We start from the raw sequence: 18,544 nt of genomic DNA on the forward strand, positions 1-18,544 counted from the left end.
TCGAAAAATGAAAGTGTTTTCATTTTTCATTTTTGATTTCACAAAAATAAAAAACGAAAAACGAAAGTGTATTCAATTTATCTTTCCCCACACTGTTTAATTGTCATTCAAAAAATGACAATGTTGTCATTTGTCATTCATTTAAAGGTCGTTAAAGTATACATGCACAGCGGTTGTCAGATCAATACTACTTTAATCGAAGATAATGTCGACGGATGCAAAAGTCTTTAGCAATCAGAACAATATGGGTGCGTGAACTTTATTACTTTTAAGTTTAGAAAGGTCGATCCAAGATTATTAGAATTGATGACCAAGGCCCATCTGCCAGTATTTTACGAACTACGAGGACGATAATGTATTTTGCTTGATCAAATTTTAAAGATTTCCGCAATTTCACAATCAAACTGGGATATTAAAGCCTTCAATTGGTTTGGTTTGCCCTTATAGCCTATAAGGTGTTAATTTTGCTTATTTGTGAAGACTATAAGGTGACATTAACTAGAGGCCGTTGATGGGGGATTATGGAATTGAGAATAGTGGACAAAAAATATAAATAATAGAGACAATGGACTAAGAAATAAATAAAATAGCTAGAATAATGGTGTTAAAATGTAATGAGAAGAGAATAATTGTCAAAAAGTATAAAGAATAGAGAAATATGGTGGCCTAAAATATCAAAGAATACAGAAATTAAGAACCCCGAAACCAGACCATCATACTAGTTGCCTTAATGAACGTTAGTTTTTCTCTGGTAGATTGTTATTGGTTATCATACGGTTTTCTTTATTTTTATGTCTATTAATTGAGAAGCGTGATTTCGTTATTTGCCAACATTTTACTTATCACATTATAAAAAAAGACTACTATTTTGCAAACTACCATAGATTTCCGGTAATTGTTCTGCATAGACCACACCACTTTGGAGTCACTGTAAATTTTTTTCAAGTGGACCTCAGTTACCCACCCTACCCCATCATTACACAAAAGTTAATAAACAAATGTCTACGGAATTACTTCTGTCCGCACAATGTGTAAAGAGGAGCTGGGTAGCTGATGTCTGCTGGAGAAAAAACTCAAGGTTGCTGTTTAGCTTATAATTTTTCAAAGATAGGTCCAAAGTTGGAGTCTAACACCCCACCCTTACCGAAAATGTAAGAATTGTCCTCACTAGGTGCAAAGGGAAGCTGGGTAGCTGGGGTCAAAATTGATCAAAATTACAAGTTAATTTATAGCACGGATCAATCTTTTTAAGCTAATAAATAATATACTTGCCCACCATACTTTGAATACAAAAAATAAACCTTTTGTCCAGTCATATTTATAGAGCGAAATCCACCAGTTCAGAGGTAGAATGTTTTGTAAAAACAGTTTTGTGTGGCAAAAAAAGTTAAAGCACGAGTGCAACTTTCTTTTCTTTTAATGCAGAATTATTATTACTTTTCATGAACAATTTGACAGGATGTCGATAATAAGGAAAGCTATTTCACCCAATAGTGCAATTTTGCCATCATTAAAAAAAAAATCATAATTATTTACGATTCTATAAACACTCAAAGTGTTGACTATTTAAAATGTAAAGCGGGCAATTATAAATAAAACAGGCAATTCCTAAATATTTAGTGCAAATTTTGAAATCTTGCAGAAACCAGAATTTGCATTATGAAAGTAAATTAAAGATATCAAAGGACCTTGAGATCCTAAACGTAAACAACCATAAAATTGAACCATCAAAGTTAAAACTCAATTATATTCGTACGGTTTTAAATAAAGATGTATCTCCAAAATGTCAAATTAAGTGGGAGGAAATATTTGGAACAAATATACCTTGAGAAAATATGTGGTCGGGATTGAAATATTTGAAAATTGAAAATAAAGTAAAAGAATTCCAATGGAGATCCTTGCACAATATTTTATATACTGAAGAAAGATTAAAAAAAATGAAGATATCAAATGGAAAATGCCACATTTGTCAAAATGACAAAAATATAGAAACCCTGCAACACTTATTTTTCAGTTGTTGTACATCACAGTTAATTTTAAAAAACCTCCAAGAAATACTGATCAAGTCAAACATAAGAATAAACAATCCGTTTGGTGAAAAGGACGCTTTATTGGGTAAAAACACGGGAGAACTAAAATATGATAATTTTTTTAAACATAATTATATTATATTTTAAATGTACACTATGGAAAATTAGGAATTCAATAAAATTTAACAAAACGCCTAAAACACCACAAGATATTTATAAAATCTGGAAACAAAACTTGAAAATTAATCTTAAATTTGTTCTTCTTTTGAAAGGCGTTGATATCATAGATAAGACAAAATTGGAGTCTGTAATAAAGAAAATTTAGACATTTAATATAGTATAATATAGCTTGATTCAAAGTACATTTTTTATGGTTTATAGTATTAGAATATCGATTAATGTATCAATTTATATAAACATAAAAAAAAGTGATAAAAAAGTATTAGCTTATCATGTTTATTGTAGTAAATGCAAATCTTTTATGTGGGTATCTTATACTTATTTACTTACTATTTTGTATTACAGTATAGAACTGTTAGATGCTTCTAACATTATATGGTTATATTTTGTACACTAAATGTAAATCCAAGGTTAAAAGTGGACTACTTTTTTTATTGCCTTCTATTTCCCCTGGATAGATGGTTTCACTTTGTAAACAGGGACCCTTAGCCTGATCCTGGACGACTAAGGTAATTGTACACAGGAAATATTTAGGAATAAAACGTTTATATGTCTTTAAAAAAAATGTAAAGCGGGCAGTACGCTGTGTAATATATCGAAAGCGATTGAGTTTGCCTTTGTATAACTAATAATTACATAAGATGTATGTTTCATTATAATTCGTTATTCTGATTGGCTAACTGCACATCTCATGTTATTCCTTACGCAATTGCATTACACAATGAAATTCATCATTCATGTTGACACGAGGTCCCACAATAAAGTGCAAAGGGGAATTTAATAAAAACTTGATAAAAATCGTGTTTTCATGATCCTAGCTAAAAGATGTAATTATAAATATTGAATGCTTCTTTTTGTAACTTCATAGGGTTGTAAAAGCGTTGACCGTGCGCACATTTTCAGAATGAAGCGCTTCCGCGTTTCATACAAAATGTATTTCAGTCAACGCTTTACATCTCAATGAAGTAACAAAAAAAAAAAGCATTCAATTCTTTAATGAACCAGAAATGAAATTTTAAAATTCATTGAATAGTGTCTTTGACTGCTTAATTATATATTGAAAACTGATGATATAGTGGTTATATATTAATAAAAACATTTGAAGTAAGTTTGAGTCTTATGCAATATTTGTGTTTATATATTTGAAAACTGGCTGCTACCGACTGGCTGCTTGAGCCTGGTCTCACAAACTCCGCATTTTCATTACAGCCGATTACATTGAGTGTGTAGACAAAGGTTATATCTTTAGATCGCTTGTTTGTTAGCTGGACTATGAAGTAACTAGGTAAGGTATACCACCCTCCTGTAGAAGGAGCCTAGTCCTACAGACAGATTGATTGGTTATCTGTCGAACTAGTCTACCCTTAAAGGAGGGTAGCTTACCTAACCTAATAATACAAGCAAGCTAACCAAAGATATGCTACCTTTGCCTACACACTCAATGCAATCGGCTGTAACTTCTTTGCATTTCAGGTTGCAATACATTGCCAAATCATTGGGTTCTAATAAACGTTTGGAAAATTAAGTCAATAAATAGACCAAATATTTCATGATTTTTTATTATCTAGGACTGTATTTTGGATTAATAATTGATTACCAAGTTTAATAAAACATATGTGTGTATAGCAAATATATTAATTTTGGCTTGAAAGACGTCTCTCTAATTGTTTTCGACTCGTTCTGCTCGGAAAAATTGACAAGAATAAAATCCTAAGATTGAACGCGTTCGTTCAACAATCTTATTAAAATTCATATCTATATTAATGTGCTAATAGACATAAGTATAACGAAATCAGAGATATACCTTTTAATTAGATTAGTTCGTCTAATTTACAAATGTAGTATTATCTGTAGTAAATTTACTGACTTCTTTAATAAAGGATTTGAATAAGAATGTGTACATAGTACATAAATGCCCCACTCGCACTATCATTTTCCATGTCTAGTGGACCATTGAATTGAGGGTCAGAACTCTATATTTGGCATTAAAATTAAAAAGATCATATGATATAGAATATGTGTACTGAGTTTCAAAAAAAGTTATATCTGTACATTAACTTCACTTTCAGGTATAGAGATGTGATTTTTTTTTCTGAGACAAGTGCTTGTGACAATCCAAAAGAACTTGTAGTCATTCGATGTTCAGTACTTCAGTACTTTGATTGTTTGAAAACGAGGTAAAAATACCCTGCCACATTCGGTATGTGTTTTTGTTAGACCTTTTTTTTCTTCTGTTTTGTATCGATCTCATGCGTTAAGCCCTTTCCACTGATTTGTATAGTTTGTTCTTATGCTGTACTGTAACAAAACTGTCCCAGCTGCTACATGTAACAAGCATGTTAAACGCCACAATATATTGCATGTGCCTGCTCCAACTCAGGAGCATGTAGTTCAGTGGTTGTCGTTTGTTGATGTCTTTTATATGTGTTTTTCGTAATTCATGTTGTTTTAAAATAGGCCGTTATTTTTCTCAATTGAACTGTTTCATATTTTTCAATTCATGGACTATTGTAGCCGACAATATCGTATGTTTTTTCTCATTGTTGAAGATTATATGGTTGCCTATATATAATTGCTTACATCCACTACATTTGAACTTTATGGGATAGTTGACTCATTTGCATTAATACCGAATCTCAATATTAAAAGTTGAGGGGTGTGTGTATTTCTTTGGAAAATTTCAATGTTTTTCTCCCAGGTCACCCAGTTTGAATATAATATTTTGACATTTTGCTGTGCTCTTCGATTTCACTTAAGAGCCAACCAAAGCTCACGGTTGGTGGGTAGTTGATGACTATATGGTAAGCTCTGGATGTCTTTTTGAGTATTGCATACGGTGATTTGGTGATGTCTTCATGCCATGCATTGTCCCATTACTTTATATAGACAGCTTATCAGTCAACCTGATCTATCAAAGTAGCTCTCCTCGCCTTTTGTATAGTCAGACGAAAAACAAGATATAAACTGACTTAGCTTGGTATATACATGTTTATTTAATATACTGATGTGATATATAAGATGTGGTATAATTGTCAATGAGACAACTCTCCACAAGAGACCAAAATAACACAGAAATTATCAACTATAGGTCATCGTACGGCCTTCAACAATGAGCAAAGCCCATACCTCATAGTCAGTTATAAAAGGCCCCGAAATGACAATATCAAACAATTCAAACAAGAAAACTAACTGCCTACTTTATGCACAAAATTTGAACGAAAAACAAAAAAGATAACACATTAACAAACGACAACCACTGAATTACACGCTCCTGACTTGGGACAGGCACATACATTTTGAATGTGGCGGGGTTAGACATGTTAGCGGGATCGCAAATTCAAGTCAAATTTATATTTTAAAACAACATAAAAGTAAAAAAGTGTAAAAAAAAATATTTTAATAAATGTTGAAAATATTATTGTGTTTGAGAGTGGAAAACTACTTAAAATTGTAGAAATATTCAAAAGTAGCTCTCGCGTTTTTGTTCCGCGGCTACGTTAACGGGAACACCAATCAAGCATTCGATCTTCATGACTATGGCTTCAATATTCAATGGTATAAAATATCATGTTCTGCTTGTTGTAGACTCAAAAAGACTTCAAGTTGGAATAGATCTACGAAGACTAAAGAACGTTCATGTGTGGTTTGGCAATTGTACATGCCCACGACACCGATGTCCAGATATTGTTCGGAAGATGTTTTGAGAAGTTACGGTGCTACCGGACATGTTAAATTAAACTGTTACAGTATATTACAGAACACAAAACTGGCTATCTTTGCTGTAAATACAAGTTAAAAACCGGACATGACCTTTAACATTGGAGGGTTAAACTAGCATTGAGCCATGTCTAGGTCCTAAATAGAAAATAAAGAGATGTGGAGTAAATATACACGGGACAAAATCGCACACAATATATAGAAAAAATACAAATTATTAATGAACAGGGCTTTTATTTCTGTTTTTCATCTTGAAAGGAGCTGGAGGGTCTTCAACGAGGAACTAGACCATTGATCCTCATTATACAAAAGTAACATAGGTTAGTGTATGGGACTACAAAAACATAAGTTCCTGGTTCGATCCCCGTTCCGGGAAGAAAATTTCCAATCCACTATTAATTAATATGTTTGAACTAACAATAGCCACACACTTGACTTTGTGGATTACATTATTGTTTTCTTCATCCTACATATGTCTTTTGATATTGTTCATACATGTAAATACTAAAAGTCTTACACTGTGTCTATATATTTTGCTCCGAGACCAGAACATAATAAAATAGATAAAACAAAACTTGCGCTTTAGATTAAGACAGGGTCTGAAAGACTTTGTATCATTTTTTCTAGTTCTTCTGGGGTCCTTGAGCCCTTCCCTCGCCAACAATATATAGTTTACTTTATTTGTAAAAGAGGCTAGTTACGCTTCTTTATTATCATCTTAGATTAACCTCTTCAAACTTAAAAGTAAAGATCACGCACCCTTATTGTTTAGATTGATAAAGACTTTTGCATCCGTCGACATTATCTTCGATTAAAGTAGTATTGATCTGACAACCGCTGTGCATGTATACTTTAACGACCTTTAAATGAATGACAAATGACAACATTGTCATTTTTTGAATGACAATTAAACAGTGTTGGGGAATGATAAATTGAATACACTTTCGTTTTTCGTTTTTTGTTTTTGTGAAATCAAAAATGAAAAAAGAAAACACTTTCATTTTTCGATTTTAGTTTTTGAGAAATCAAAATTGAAAAATGAAAATACTTTTGTTTTTCGTTTTTTGTTTTGTGAAATCAAAAACGAAAAACGAAAACACTTTTGTTTTTCATATTGGTTTTTTAGAAATCAAAAACGAAAAATGAAAACACTTTCGTTTTTTGTTTTTTGTTTTTGATATTTCAAAACGAAAAACGATTGGACGCAGATATACACGGACCCTAGTTGTCACAACTGATGACTTTTTTTAGAATTAAAGAACAATATTTAAATTTTAAATTCAATTTGAATGGAGGCATGGTCTTCCTTTCCATATAAATATATTAAACATTTTGTAAGATAAAAGATTATACGAATTGAATAAAAAATAATGTTGATGATCAGTAATATGCTTATCATCTTTTAATACATGCACATTCATTTGTTGATTCGAGAAAAACTGAAGTGTTTCAGTCATTTTGATATAAAAACCAATTTGAATGATGACTAAGACCTAAAGGTATAAACTTCAACATATGTGTACTTTTTATGTAACAAATATATGAGCAAAATTTCAAAAAAGGTCAAAACTAAGGCGTAAAGATGCATACAGTGTAAAAAAAATATAGTATGATTAAATAATTAACTTTCGGCATGACAGTAAATCTTCTAACAATTCGGTATGTCCACGCTTAAGATACAGAGAGAAAATTAGTAATGTAAAGGAAGCTGAATTGAGAGGATTTGACAATGTTGGACATACCAGAGAACACTAAGGTTAACGACATGAAATCAATACAACTGCTATCTTAAAGTAGTGACCAAAGCCATGTTCACTGAAGTTATCGGGGTGGCTTCAAGACAGGAACATGTTAAAACAAGAGATTAAGCTAATGGTGTAATTCTAGTTGTCATGCTTACTTGTCTTGTACGAATACATGGGTTATTTGATCTATTAGGCTTTACTTTTGTTTCCAATATATGATATTACATATGCATTTTTTTTTATTATATTATGATTTATGTTTGAAAATAAATGCTAGAAGGATTTTATTCTATTTTGCTTTTAATGACGTTGTCACTTTGCAGCAGTAGTGGCAACAATCTGGTTAGCTGAATTTTCTCAAGGTGTCATGTTATCTGATGTTGTTACTTTGCGTCCGTCATTTGTCTGTAATATTTTAATATTTAAAAATAATAGTAATACACTTAAAAAAATAAGAAACAAAGACAAAGTGTGCACTCATTGGTTGGTAGCCAATGTTTTTTTCGCATATTTCAAACGAATTTGCCTGGGTTTTTTTACCACTGCTGGTAAATATGCCTCAAATATCATAATATTTGCCATTTGGGATATTTCGTTTTAACCCTCGCAAGCATCTTCCCTCCAAAATATTTCGGATATGACTTAACATAAAGAAAGCGAGCTTACGAGTATAAGTACATTTATAATTCCACCGGTTCTATGATAATATCCACATATCCTCAAAATTATACATAAACATCATTACAGCTTACAAGTAAACAAGAATGTGTCCCCAGTACACGGATGCCCCACTCGCACTATCATTTTCTATGTTCAGTGGACCGTGAAATTGGGGTCAGAACTTTAATTTGACATTAAAATTAGAAAGATCATACCATAAGGAACATATATACTAAGTTTCAGGTTGATTGGACTTCAACTTCATCAAAAACTACCTCGACCAAAAACTTTAACCTGAAACGGGACGAACGAACGGACGAACGGACGAACGAACGGAGGCACAGACCAGAAAACATAATGCCCCTCTACTATCGTAGGTGGGGCATAAAAAAGATTGATATGCACCTTTACAGAAAGTTTCAAATCATTTGCTGTAACTAAACAGATATATAATGTTATGGAGGGGTATACTCGTCTAGCGGCTCGGGAAATTTCACAGTCCCTTGACTGGTATTTTTCGTAAATACCCCTCCATAACATGATATATCTGTTCAAAAACATTTAAAGCAAAAGAAGAAAGAAACATAACTCAAAGATAATGTGTTGTACAAGTTATTATCTTTTTCTCAACACCAAATTGTACAAGTAATTACTGGTACAATTATATCGTACAAGTTATAACTTGTATGATGGCATCATACAAGTAATTACTCATACAAAGTTTTTGTACAAGTTATAATCTGTACATAATAATAAAATGTACACAACATATATATCGAGGGGTTAATGCCAAAGAGTCGTATCTAAAAAATTCTATATTTTGGTTAATTTAAAAAAAGTTATTTTTTCATTTATTATTTACCTAACATGCCCAATTTTCTGCAAAAAGGTAAATCAATACGTGTCTAATTAAAGAAATATAATCCCATAATAACCATTTCAGCATACAATTTGATAAACACTTCTTTATCATATACACTTAGTACATGTAGTAGGCATAATTTATTTGTTTTGACTAATGCCAGATGTTAACGACAGGTTATAGTTACAACTGATAAGACGCATTGCTAAAATATTTATTTATAAAATCAACATGTGTTAGTAATGCAATTACATATTGCTGTCAGATAATTCTTTCTAGTTCTCAAGAATCAATTTAATAATCTACAATTTGATATGACCAGAAAACGCAAGAAAATATACATGAATTAAGTTTGGAGGAAATAATTAAAAAACTATCTTTAGAGATCATTTATCATTTTAATAAAATGGAAAAGTAAAGTACCATTTTGCGTTATGTGTAAGATACAGTTCATTTGAATATCGATTTGTCAAAAATTAATCTACATTTAGATTTCATATTATCTCAGTAAGATAAAAAAAAACAAAAAAAAAAAACAATATTATCATAACAGGAAAAGTATAAAATGCACAAGAAAAATGAAAAAAATATGAGCACATTTATGTTTGAGAGATAATGCATATTTGATCCATTTTTAACTATGTTAAGTGATGATTTTCAGAAAAACAATGTTTTTTTTAATAGTTATAGTAATTGAAATTGTATATACACTTGACTAACAAAAATATATAATTTCTTTCTTGAAGTTCTTTTTCAAAAACAAAATAAAGCAAACATGTAAGTTTGAAATATCCGTGGAAACCAAAATTGAAACAGAGATATAATATCCTGATACAGCATTCTGGTCTTTTAAATATCCAATGTCATACAACTGTCATATCTAACATGTCTAATCCTGGTAAGAGTCATTTTTTTCTTCTTCAACGTCCGTTTCAGCAAGAGTGTCTTTCACATTTATGTTAGCTGGTAATGATTTGTAATACTCATGGTATTCAGAAGGAATGATTCCTTTTTTGCAAAGCCCAACTAAATCTTTTTTCTTTGCAGCTGAAATAGACTGTTGTGACGTGTATTTCTTTATAAGCTGGTACTCTTCAGTTGACCTTCCTCTTGTAGATGTCAGGGAGACTTTCATTTCGCGGAATTCATCATCCATCTTGTACTTAAATAAAATGCAGTCTGGGTTTTCTTTGGTGTACCTTAGCCATCTTATCTTCAGCCATTTGATCTTTTTGCCGTTAACATCTTCTTTTCTGAATTTCATATTTTTCTTTGAAAGATCTTTAAAGTCATATATATCTCCGTATTTTAGGGGCACAATCATGTAAGGATCTTTTCTTCTGGCCATTCGCATCACTGTTGCCCACTGTTGAGGCACAAATATTTCGGTTTTCTTTTTGGCAAATTCAATTGCTGAGTGCATGCTGTCACACTCCATTTGAGTGTGACCGCTTTCCAAGAATTTGTGATCGATAACTTTAATTGTTTGGTGAGTATTAACTACATGTAACAAACACGATGCAATAAACTGATTGCGGTTTTGTCCAGAACAGGCATCAGAATAAAATATAGCATGGGTGGTAGAACATGACATGGATAAAAGTTGCAGATAGAGACATGTACCAATCTCACAGGACCCTCTTTGCGCATCTACTTCAGACCAAAGATAACATGTTGCCTTATTATTTGCCAAATTGTAAATGGACAAGTTGTAGCAGTTTAACTTTCTCATGTAATACAGTTGACTAACTAAGCTGCATGGTGTCTGCAATACTGCTTGCAGATCAAATGTGCCCACAAAAAGTTCAGGTGAACTCTTTGCTGACTCTTTATCTTTTTTCTTTTCTTCTCTGGCTTTGATTTTTCTTTCTTGATGTTTATCGTATGCTTTCTTTATATCATTTGTAAGAGTCCGTTCATTGTTTCGCTGATGATAGATTGTGAAAACTGCACACTGGTCCTTTTTTGGTACATGAAAAGAAAAGTTATACTCTTCATTGAAAATTTTCCTATACACAGCTTGACTGACAATGTCTTTCTCAGGAATTTGATCTTTACATTGTACTATGTATAACTCGTACATTCGTTTTATATTCAGGTCTGCTCCCAAATATTTCCGATTTGAATCTTTGCGAGTGTAATGTCCGTCTACTACAGGAAAGGACTCTATGTGCCGTCTTACCAATTCCATTGCTGTTTTGGTTGTTTTGTTGTGGGGCATATGTTTGCCACGTTTATCTTCTCCAATAAAAACGCCATCTTGTTGATTCTGCAATGCATTGCTTGCAAAGGTCTCACTGATCCCTAAAGTTGTCAAAAAAAACTTCTTGCATATTTTGACATGGTTTCCATCAACGTTTAGTGAGTACGATCTGTGAACATTTTTCTTTTTTTGAACAGGTTCGTTGTTATCATCTAAATATGTTCTGGTTTTCTTTTGCGTTGTGTTAGCGATGATAAAATCCTTCTTTCTGTCGTTGGTGTCCAGAGACCAAAATGTTTTGAAAATTTGCTGCCTATGCTCGTCGTCTATGCTAAAACTACATTTAAAAGTGCATTTTGAACAGTCTATAGGTTTTACTTTTTTTTCTTCAACAACAGTTCCTTTCACTGAAATATACTCCTTTCCTGAAAGTCTAAGTTTTTTCCTAATATTCTTTTTCCATGTTTCAGGGGTCGCTTTTCGTTTTCTAAATAAAGACTTTTTTGGTGGTGTAATAAAATTTGGAGCTTTTCTTGGAGGTGTTCCTTTAGGTCTACCTTTTTTCTTTGGTTTGTGAGGAGTGTTAGAAGGCTCTTCAAAGCTATCATCTTTAGGACTTTGATAAAATGAATCATATTCCTTCTCGGTGTCCTGACTATCGTTTTTGTCTTCATTTGTTTCATTTCCCCTCATTATATTTTCATCTGGAAGTGCCAAGCCTTCTTGCTGTTTTTGTCCATCTTCTAACTCTGGCTCGCTAATCTTCGGAATAAACACGTTCTTTTTACGAATTTTAGTGCAGGCATCATAGTGTTCAGAAATAGTGGTATTATCGGATGAAATATAAGCCAAAGTGATTGGATCGCCTTTTGTTTCGTGATGCAATGTTGGTGTTATATCCAAAATTGGTCTATGAGATAAGCTTGTAAAGATTTTAATAGTTCTTCCACTCCAGTTTGCTACAGCAAGTGGCAAAAGATCAGCTGCCTTGCTTGTCCAACTTCCATTGATAGCTAGTGAGTCCACCTCTTGTCTAAAATCGATCCAGGCAATGTCTTCATCAAATGATTCTGACATGTCTGAAATAGCAAAAAATCCAACATATTCCTCAGCGTTGTCAGTGATGTGATTACAAATTGTTTGCCTGAAATTTTGTACTGAATCAGAGCTTGAAATGTGATGCAATACAGACTGAAAAAAGTTTTTTTTTCGTGGTGAGTCATGACAAATTCATTGAATGCTGCTTCCTGTACACTCATTTGTGTTGCTGTGTAGATTGCAATGTCAACTTTGTCTGTTGATTCTCTTTGGGTTTGTAGAATTTCATCTGCCATTCTATTTTGATGGCATGTTTCATCTTTATCTTGTTGAATACTTGTTGCTCCTGCTTTTTTGGTTGAAAAAAGTGTGTTTGTATTTTCTTGTGTGTTCTTACTAACGGATTGATTTTCCAAGTTCTTGTCAAACTCTGTGCGGCAATATTTTGGTTTTGAGGTATTCTCTCTAACTGCTTTCTTCAAAATCGGTTTGGTGTGTTTCTTTTTAAGAATCCTTTTTTTCTCTTTTTCCCTTGTAACATCAAATCTTCCATACTACTTTCAGAATCAGCTGCAGGGGAGACAAGTTGGAGTCACTGCTATTATACTCCTCTTTTGAGGGTTTGTATGAGTCACCACTGTCATACAAAGAATCGTGGTCAACTTCAATGTGTTTAGTGTTTTTATCTGTGATAAACTGCGGTCTTAATTGTGTCAATGGTATGTCGTCATCACTACTTTGAAATTCTGTATCAACTAACACAGATGACACTTCAGATGGAGGATTTCTTTGGTTTGATATTTTCGTTCTGATCTTTGGGACACTCTTAGTGGCATTCGTTATTCTTTTCGTTTTGCAGGTAGCCTTTCTTCCTTTTTTTAACTTTGATACAGTGTTTGTTAGTTGATCAGTGGGTATCCTGGTTTCTAATTCATAAGTAACTACGGTTGGTGTTTGTTGATCAGTGGGTGTCTCTGTTTCATCAGTAACTACTGTTGGTGTTTGTTGATCAGTGGGTGTCTCTGTTTCATCAGTAACTACTGTTGGTGTTTGTTGATCAGTGGGTGTCTCTGTTTCTGTTTCATAAGTAACTACTGTTGGTATTTGTTGATCAGTGGGTATCCTGGTTTCTAATTCATAAGTAACTACGGTTGGTGTTTGTTGATTAGTGGGTGTCTCTGTTTCATCAGTAACTACTGTTGGTGTTTGTTGATCAGTGGATGTCTCTGTTTCATCAGTAACTACTGTTGGTGTTTGTTGACCAGTGGGTGTCTCTGTTTCTGTTTCATAAGTAACTGCAGTTGGTGTTTGTTGATCAGTGGGTGTCTCTGTTTCATCAGTAACTACTGTTGGTGTTTGTTGATCAGTGGGTGTCTCTGTTTCATCAGTAACTACTGTTGGTGTTTGTTGATCAGTGGGTGTCTCTGTTTCATCAGTAACTACTGTTGGTGTTTGTTGATCAGTGGGTGTCTCTGTTTCTGTTTCATAAGTAACTACTGTTGGTGTTTGTTGATCAGTGGGTGTCTCTGTTTCTGTTTCATAAGTAACAACTGTTGGTGTTTGTTGATCAGTGGGTGTCTCTGTTTCATCAGTAACTACTGTTGGTGTTTGTTGATCAGTGGGTGTCTCTGTTTCATCAGTAACTACTGTTGGTGTTTGTTGATCAGTGGGTGTCTCTGTTTCTGTTTCATAAGTAACTACTGTTGGTATTTGTTGATCAGTGGGTATCCTGGTTTCTAATTCATAAGTAACTACGGTTGGTGTTTGTTGATTAGTGGGTGTCTCTGTTTCATCAGTAACTACTGTTGGTGTTTGTTGATCAGTGGATGTCTCTGTTTCATCAGTAACTACTGTTGGTGTTTGTTGACCAGTGGGTGTCTCTGTTTCTGTTTCATAAGTAACTGCAGTTGGTGTTTGTTGATCAGTGGGTGTCTCTGTTTCATCAGTAACTACTGTTGGTGTTTGTTGATCAGTGGGTGTCTCTGTTTCATCAGTAACTACTGTTGGTGTTTGTTGATCAGTGGGTGTCTCTGTTTCATCAGTAACTACTGTTGGTGTTTGTTGATCAGTGGGTGTCTCTGTTTCATCAGTAACTACAGTTGGTGTTTGTTGATCAGTGGGTGTCTCTGTTTCATCAGTAACTACTGTTGGTGTTTGTTGACCAGTGGGTGTCTCTGTTTCTGTTTCATAAGTAACTGCAGTTGGTGTTTGTTGATCAGTGGGTGTCTCTGTTTCATCAGTAACTACTGTTGGTGTTTGTTGATCAGTGGGTGTCTCTGTTTCATCAGTAACTACAGTTGGTGTTTGTTGATCAGTGGGTGTCTCTGTTTCATCAGTAACTACAGTTGGTGTTTGTTGATCAGTGGGTGTCTCTGTTTCATCAGTAACTACTGTTGGTGTTTGTTGATCAGTGGGTGTCTCTGTTTCATCAGTAACTACTGTTGGTGTTTGTTGATCAGTGGGTGTCTCTGTTTCATCAGTAACTACTGTTGGTGTTTGTTGATCAGTGGGTGTCTCTGTTTCTGTTTGACCAGTAACTACTGTTGGTGTTTGCTGATCTGTAGTTAATGTTGATATTGAAGTTGCAATTTCTGAAATACCTGTTATTTCTGTGGACCATTCCTCGTCAGATGACCATTGGTAATCCGACATCTTGATAATCTAAAAAAATGACATTAATAGTTTTGAAACCTCGAACTTAAGCTATACACTTATTTAATTGAGATACACACCTTTAAGCTCAAATACAGCTTGACCCAACCTATGTTAACTGTGCTGTTATGAAAAAAAAAACACTTTGTTTCTATATTTTTTTAACAGGCAAGTAAGATTTGGTTTAAATTGAGTTTTGCGTCTGTCGTATTCCTTTTTTTTTATGGTAACATATAAAGCAAAAAAGATAAGTACGATGAAGTATTTTATTTCATTATATTACAAAATATTTGATCAATGAAATATTGCAAGATTTTAACAGAATAATTATAAAGCTTCTCAAATAGGGCTTTTCAGAATTATTTCATGCAATTTGACATGCGCCTGTTGTTTATTCTTACACATAATATATTATAACCATTCAACAAAAATATCTTAAAAATACATGCTTCAAATGTCAAAGTTTAAAACATGAAACAAGATGTAAATATTGTTGTTGATTAATATTTGGACTTGGTGTCAAATATATTTATTTATCATAACATTCCTTTATCTTACCTTTAATTAGATGGGGTTTAATCTAAGTCATCATCAACTACTTCAAATACATCTTCTGAATCTGAAAATGGAGAAAAAGGTCATTTGTATGTGTGTGGGCTTGTGATGTTTCTATTTGATAAGGAACTTTGCATTTGAATATTCCTAAGAGTTCTGTACTATAAATTATAAAACTCTTTTAATCCCTACCTACAAGTGAAAAATAGTATAAACTCTTGCTTGATAACTAATGATTAAAAAAAATAATGACTCTTACTTTTATTAATCGAATTCAAAAATATTTAGCGTAATAACAAAAAGACATCAATTTGTGTCGTATAAGATTAAAAAGGCAAGTAACGCAGGCGTCTAGATTTGACTAGAAATCTTAAGTAGATTATTCATTTGATAAAATACAATCACATAATTAAATTAAGTATAATTAAAGATATACATACCATTTAAAGATATTGTGTCTGTATTCCAATCAAAACTTTTATTATATACTACATAACAACATCAGTTTCTATTTTCTGTAAACTATTATTGCAGTAATAAAGCGACTTATATTTGTTTACCACTTCTTTTCACTTTACACGTGTATCTATAATAAACATCTGGAACATATCCATCTACTGATAAGCCATGCAAGTTCTTGTTGCATCTAAATAAATTATGTATCATGCAGAGCCAACAAATGTTATCAGTTCATACTGTTAGCTAGTGCATACATATAAATTAATCAAAAATGTATTATAACACTTCAAAAAGATTTATCTCAAAATGATACAGTTTGGTCAAAGAATAAGTTATTTAACAATTCATTTTTATTTTGCATTCTATAATATTCTAAGGTGCAATGATTTGACATTTGACTTTTAATTTCAATTCAGATAAGACATTTTTGTTATATCGTTTTAAAAATCAATGCATTATCTGATTGATCTAATATTTGTAGGGATTATATATAATGCAATTCACCATATAATAAGCACAATAACCCATTTTGAGTACATTTTCAGATACGACTTGTTGGCATTAACCCCTCGATATGTTAAGTATAATATCTATATCGCAAGTGAAATTGCTCTAATATAAATTGGAGAATTATACCTGTACAAACATGAACAGAAGGTCTGGATGGAAAGATGGAACGACCTGGTAATTTCCGTTTTCGTTTCCTCATCTGACAATTTATCTGGTATCTTTGCGTAGTGTAATGTAGTTAAGTGAGACAGCGATAAAGGATAAAGTGCATCACGGCATAAAGTTAGTCGAGTGTATTACACAATAATCGATTGTTCTATTTTTGGTAAGTCACGATTTTAACATTAAACATAACGTTGTCATATACATATTTCTATCGGTGTACAAAATAAAGGTTCTCTGAAAGTCTAGATGTTAAGGTTGCTACATAGGAGAAGATTAATTGTGTACAAACAATTATAATGTGTGTACCGTATGAATAGAATAAGAATAAGAAGAATAAGAATATTTATTGTTCCAATCTAGGGCCCTTGATGGGCAGCATAACATGTACACATAAAACAATACATCATGATTTGTAACAGAAAAAACCTTTTCTATAAACTAAAATGAAACATTAAAAAAGTTCAGACAGATGTTATTATCTTCATTCTATAAAAATCGTGAACATTTAATTCCAGGCAGGATCAGAACCAGAAAATCATTACAATTATCATTGTTATTACATACATTAATTAACATTTCGTCTAACATCTAGACAAGTAATAATATAGCTCCCTCAATATTTAAGTACAGACAAATTTTCATTAGTAAATAACCAAACAAATTTTGCCTCATTTGAAAGATGTATAAAATTAGGACAAATAAAGTTTAGCTCCTTGAAAAATATCTCCCTATCATTTTTGTATGCTGGACAACTAGTTATAAAATGTTGTTCATCTTCAACCAGATTTAGAATACATTTCTTACAAAGCCTTTGGTCTCTTTCTATATATAATGTTTTATACCTGTCTCTTTCTATTTTGAGATCATGTGCACTGATTCTAATTTTACATATGGCACTTCTCAATTGAAAATTGTTTAAAGATAGATACATTTCTTTCGAAAAACAAGTTTTAAGTTTGAAATAAGTATCTAATTTACTACTCTGTGTATCTGTTCATTTTGTGTTCTAAAATTTTACAAAACTATTACAAAGTTTTTGCTTAACTGACTTGATAAAAAAGTTAAGCTTCACCTCCAAATTATGAATATTCAGCTTTTTAAAAATGAAATGTATGGATGAATACCAGCATTCAATATTATAATTAAACATGTTTTTGTTACACATATAGGTATCATACAGTAAACCATCTTTCATATTCTTTATTCTAAACCAATATTTTATCATTGATAATACAACTGAAAAATATAAAGGGAATCTACCAAGCTCTCCTAGCACAGCTAGGTTAGAAGACTTTTTGTTTACACCTAATATATACTTCATATATCTTAAATTGGATTTATCTAAAAAATCATTCATATAAATGTGCTGTAATAAATATTCAATTTCTTTCTGGCATGCTGCAGAGCTAGTTTTAAACATACCTGTAATTTCACTGCCATACATTAAAATAGGTTTTATTGTTTGGTCATATATATGTAATAGAGTAGAAATACTTGGATTGAAAGATGATAAAGATCTTTGCAATTTGAATACAGATTTTAGTGATTTTTTGTATAATTCTTCCTTTCCTTGCTTAAAAAGTCCACTAGATATAAATTTTAAATCTAAATACTTATAATTGTTAACACATTCTATTGTATCCTTTTCGAAATAAAAATATTCTTTTAAAAGTTTACCAGGTTTGTATATTTGTATGTATATTTGAACCTATACATGTTAATATATGTTTTTAGCAGAATTTTTTTTACATACATCTGACACTTATAA

General features: G+C 32.2%; 2 protein-coding genes across 3 annotated transcripts in view; both read right to left on the reverse strand.

Moving 5' to 3' along the window:
* Positions 1-16,822, reverse strand: part of LOC143042278 (uncharacterized) — a 34,510-nt gene extending 17,688 nt beyond the window's left edge. For both annotated transcript variants that reach the window (XM_076214541.1, XM_076214540.1), the window contains exon 1: positions 16,738-16,822. The gene's annotated coding sequence lies outside the window, so the exon portion shown is untranslated. The remainder of the gene's footprint in view (positions 1-16,737) is intronic.
* Positions 9,461-12,483, reverse strand: LOC143042277 (uncharacterized). Its single transcript, XM_076214538.1, has one exon. The coding sequence runs from the start codon at positions 12,472-12,474 to the stop codon at positions 10,084-10,086; it is 2,391 nt and encodes a 796-aa protein (XP_076070653.1). The 5' UTR covers positions 12,475-12,483; the 3' UTR covers positions 9,461-10,083.
* Positions 16,823-18,544: the final 1,722 nt, after the last annotated feature.

The sequence above is a fragment of the Mytilus galloprovincialis genome, chromosome 8, assembly GCF_965363235.1.
Source record: "Mytilus galloprovincialis chromosome 8, xbMytGall1.hap1.1, whole genome shotgun sequence".
Taxonomy (NCBI): domain Eukaryota; kingdom Metazoa; phylum Mollusca; class Bivalvia; order Mytilida; family Mytilidae; genus Mytilus; species Mytilus galloprovincialis.